The sequence below is a fragment of the Chenopodium quinoa genome, unplaced genomic scaffold, assembly GCF_001683475.1.
Source record: "Chenopodium quinoa cultivar QQ74 unplaced genomic scaffold, ASM168347v1, whole genome shotgun sequence".
Taxonomy (NCBI): Eukaryota; Viridiplantae; Streptophyta; class Magnoliopsida; order Caryophyllales; family Amaranthaceae; genus Chenopodium; species Chenopodium quinoa.
Window position 1 is genome coordinate 220442 of NW_018743389.1, and position 3865 is coordinate 224306.

General features: G+C 40.2%; 1 protein-coding gene across 1 annotated transcript; it reads left to right on the plus strand.

The window, feature by feature from the left end:
• Positions 1 to 675: 675 nt before the first annotated feature.
• On the plus strand, positions 676 to 1853 carry LOC110738304. Its single transcript, XM_021918668.1, has 2 exons — positions 676 to 786; positions 1308 to 1853. Exons 1-2 carry the CDS (start codon positions 676 to 678, stop codon positions 1851 to 1853), a joined length of 657 nt encoding a protein of 218 aa, XP_021774360.1.
• Positions 1854 to 3865: the final 2012 nt, after the last annotated feature.

A 3865-nucleotide genomic window follows, 5' to 3' on the forward strand; every position in this document is an offset into this window, starting at 1 on the left:
GCAACAAAGGAGTAAAATGCAGACTCGTAGGCAAAACTTTTAGGGGGTTTTAATTAAATTTGGGTGGTTTAATTAAGGTGGAAAATGGAGGGAAAGAAGGGGTCCCACTTATTTTTGTTTTTGGGTAGGTTTTAGATAGTGGGTAAAAGGTGGTGGAGGGGACCACTAATCCCCCCTATTATTCTGAATTTCGGTGGGTAAAGGAGGGAAATATGGTTCCCTCCTAATTTTTTGACCAATTTTTTGATTCCCACCCTTTTTTGTGAAATGGTTCCCCATTTCAAATTTTTGGTGGAAATCAAATTTCGTGGCCAATTTTTTTGATTTCCCACCAAAAACCAAAAGTTGACCAAAACATTAAATTTAACCAAAAATAAATGACAAACTATTCAAATATAAAGTGCCTAGTATAAAAGGCATACAAGTTTGTTCAAATTTGTTCAAAAACAACCATACCCACCATGGGCATTTAAAGCATCCAACAATGTTCACAAAATACCCCATAAATTAAAAGCTTGTTAAGTCAAAATATTTACTGCCTACACTACAATTAGTCCTACAATAAGGGCAGCAGCGGGGTTCCGCTTCAACACCACTTCCAAAAAAACCAGCAGCTAAAAACTACATCACCATCCTTCAAATCTGTGGAAGCAAAGAGAAAGGGACACACAGCACATGGAGGAGTACTATGATCATGATTTTTTTGACATAGACCAACTGCTAAATGAGGGACCAGTGGAGTACAACACAGATGATGACAGCATGGATGAAGACAGTGAGGGGACAGTAGTGTAGAGGAACATCAGGAAGAGGCACAACCAATAAGTAGAAAGCAATTAACAGTGCAACAAAAACGGCAAATTGTTGATGACTTCCTATTGCACATGCATGGTGGGGAACTACCCAGAGGGTGTTTGTCACAAATGGCAAGAAAATATAAAATTCATAGAAGCACATCAATGAGGGTCTTGCAGTTTGTAAAACAAAGTATAGCACAAAGGAATGTCATTGATGTCAGAAGCAAAAAATTGGGGAAAACAGGACCCAAACCCAGAATTATTACAGATGAGTACTTGCAATCAGTGCCTGTATACAAAAGGACAACATAGAGGAGTTATGTAGCTGCTCTGAAAGTATCACATGGATACCTCCATAGCTTGAAGAAAAAGGGCAGATTAAGAACACATACAAGCGCCAACCATCCAGCATTCACATCAAATCACAAAGTGGCAAGACTCAAGTGGGCATTAGCCCATATTCACCCTATCCTAGCAGTTGGAGATCCAACTTTCATTGATATGCAATAGGTTATACATATAGATGAAAAATGGTTCTATATGAACCCAGAAACAAGGAGGTTCTACCTCTTACAAAGGAAGAAAACCCATACAGATGTCAGCATGCAGTCCAAGAGATACAAGATTGAGGCTATGTTCATCGGGATGATTGGTAAGCCCCTTTATGACTTAAGTGGATATATGCTACATGATGGTAAGTATGGAATTTTTCCATTCACCTACCAGCAAAGGGCAAAGAAGAAAAGCAAGAATAGAGATGCAAGGGTCATGGAGACAAAGGTTGTGCAAAGTGTGACCAAAGAAGAAATCAGGAAAATGCTCATGACCAACATCATTCCAGCACTTTACAGGCAATGGCATCCCAGTCTGTCTAAGGACATATACATTCAATGGGACAATGCTAAGCCACATCAAATTCCAAGGGATAATGAGTTCATTACAGCATGTACAACACATGGATTCAACATCCAAATGGTATTCCAGCCAGCACAATCTCCAGATTTGAATGTACTGGATTTTGGTTTGTTCAAGGTCATTCAATCCTTGCAATACTAGTCATTTCCCACTAAAATTGATGAGTCAATAGAGAAAGTCTATGAGGCTTATGAATGGTTTGATCTAGTATTGAACAAGTACTCATGGATCACTTTGCAAGGTGTAATGAAAAAGATCTTAGAGAAAGAAGGGGGGAACAACTTCAATCCACACACATGGGCAAGAAAAGGTTGGACAGCCTAGGTCTTCTGCCAGAGTTTTTGGAAGTTGAAAGGGGACTCATTCAACATGCAGATGAACACCTCAACACTCTTTTTATCCCAACTAATCAACAGAATGCAGACTACATGGAGACAGAGGTTGATGCAGACTAGGTACAACACCATCATTCAATGACAACAAGACTTCCACACATAACCAAATATGGACTCAGAACTGGTTTTGGTGTAAAGTAAGCAATTGGTTTTTTTTGTTGATGCTATGATTTGGTTATGTGTATTTTGGTAGATAAAATGTCCTTTTCCCAGGCAGTCATGTAATGAATGATTAGGTGTAGGGTATGTGAAAATGTAAGTTTTTGAAGTCTATTAAATGAATTTCAGTATGAATATTGAACAATGAATTCCATCAGGGATTTTGGTTTTGTTTTAGTGGCATGGTGTAGGTTGTTACCTCAACAACAAGAGTTAAAAGACACTTGTTGGAGCAAAACAAACCTACACAACCAACTCAAAGTGAGTCCATTCATCATTTGGAATTTTTTCACACTCAACAAACTTTATTGGGGACTCATACACAAACACACAAGCACTGACTTGCAAGAACACCTAGGCAACATTCAAATGGGACTGTACAGAAACAACCATCCAACATAACCCATCATCCATCAATCATGCATTCCCTTGGCCATTCCAACACCACAAACAACCACCAAATCCAACAAAGAACATCCACCAGAATCCATCCAACACAGACCATCCAATAGAATCAATGCACAATTACATAACCAGGCATACTTAATCAATAACTAGCAACGTATACAAACAACCATCCAATAGAATGAAAAACCAGAAGTGTACACAAGCAACCGTCTTTCACAGAACTAAGCATAATCCAAGACTCTAAGACTCCAAAACAACACATTCAAGCATCATAATCCAGCAACAAACACATGTAGGGACTCACACGCACACACTTCACATGCGTTTCACAATGATATGCACCAACAAAAACCATTTACACAAGGCAAAGCGAAATCAAAAAAACTTAAAACAAAATTAGGGTTTAGTAATAGTTACATTGCAACATATGTTTGTGTGGGGGAAGTCATGAGGGTATTTGTCCCTCAAATAGGTCATGTAGTCAGGGTCCCACTGATTGTAGTCGTCGATGAACACAGATCTAGACCTTTTCCTCCCACTGTCGAAGCCAGAGGTGGCCGTAGCATAGTCACCTCCTGTGGGGAGTCAGGAACGTCAACCACCACCACTGGTTCCTTCCGGACCCCCTTAAGTGGTAGATATGTATTGGAACCCTCCGAAGAGTGAGGAATGACCACAACTTCTTTCTTCTCTACGAATAGCGTAGCACCCTTCTCCTTTTCTTCACCACTGCTGGTGTTCTCAACCAGTTCCGCTCCTCTTTTCGCATGACTGAATCGGGAAAAGGAGGAAGAACACCGACGAACTGGTTTCAAGATCCCAATACCTCGCTCTAACTTGTAGCGAGTGAAAGATGGCTCAGTTTGACTCTCTGGGGTCTTTCGTTTAGGGGACTCATCCAGATCTTGGAAGTTACTCATAATTTTGGAGAGATCTGAAGAATTTTGGGTTTAGGGTTTCGCACAGAAAATATGAAGAACACCAAAGAGAGAAGAGGAGAGAAGGGGTGAGACAATAGAGAGAAAGGGGGAGGGGAAAAGGCTTTATTAAGAATTCTGGAGAATTCGTGAAGAATTCAATGCTTCTGGGCAGCATCTTCAAGGAAAATTCAATGAAGTTCATTGAATGTGGTGGTTGGCAGATGGAAGGATGGTGATGAGACAGTAGGGTAGGGGGTTATAATTTGGTGGG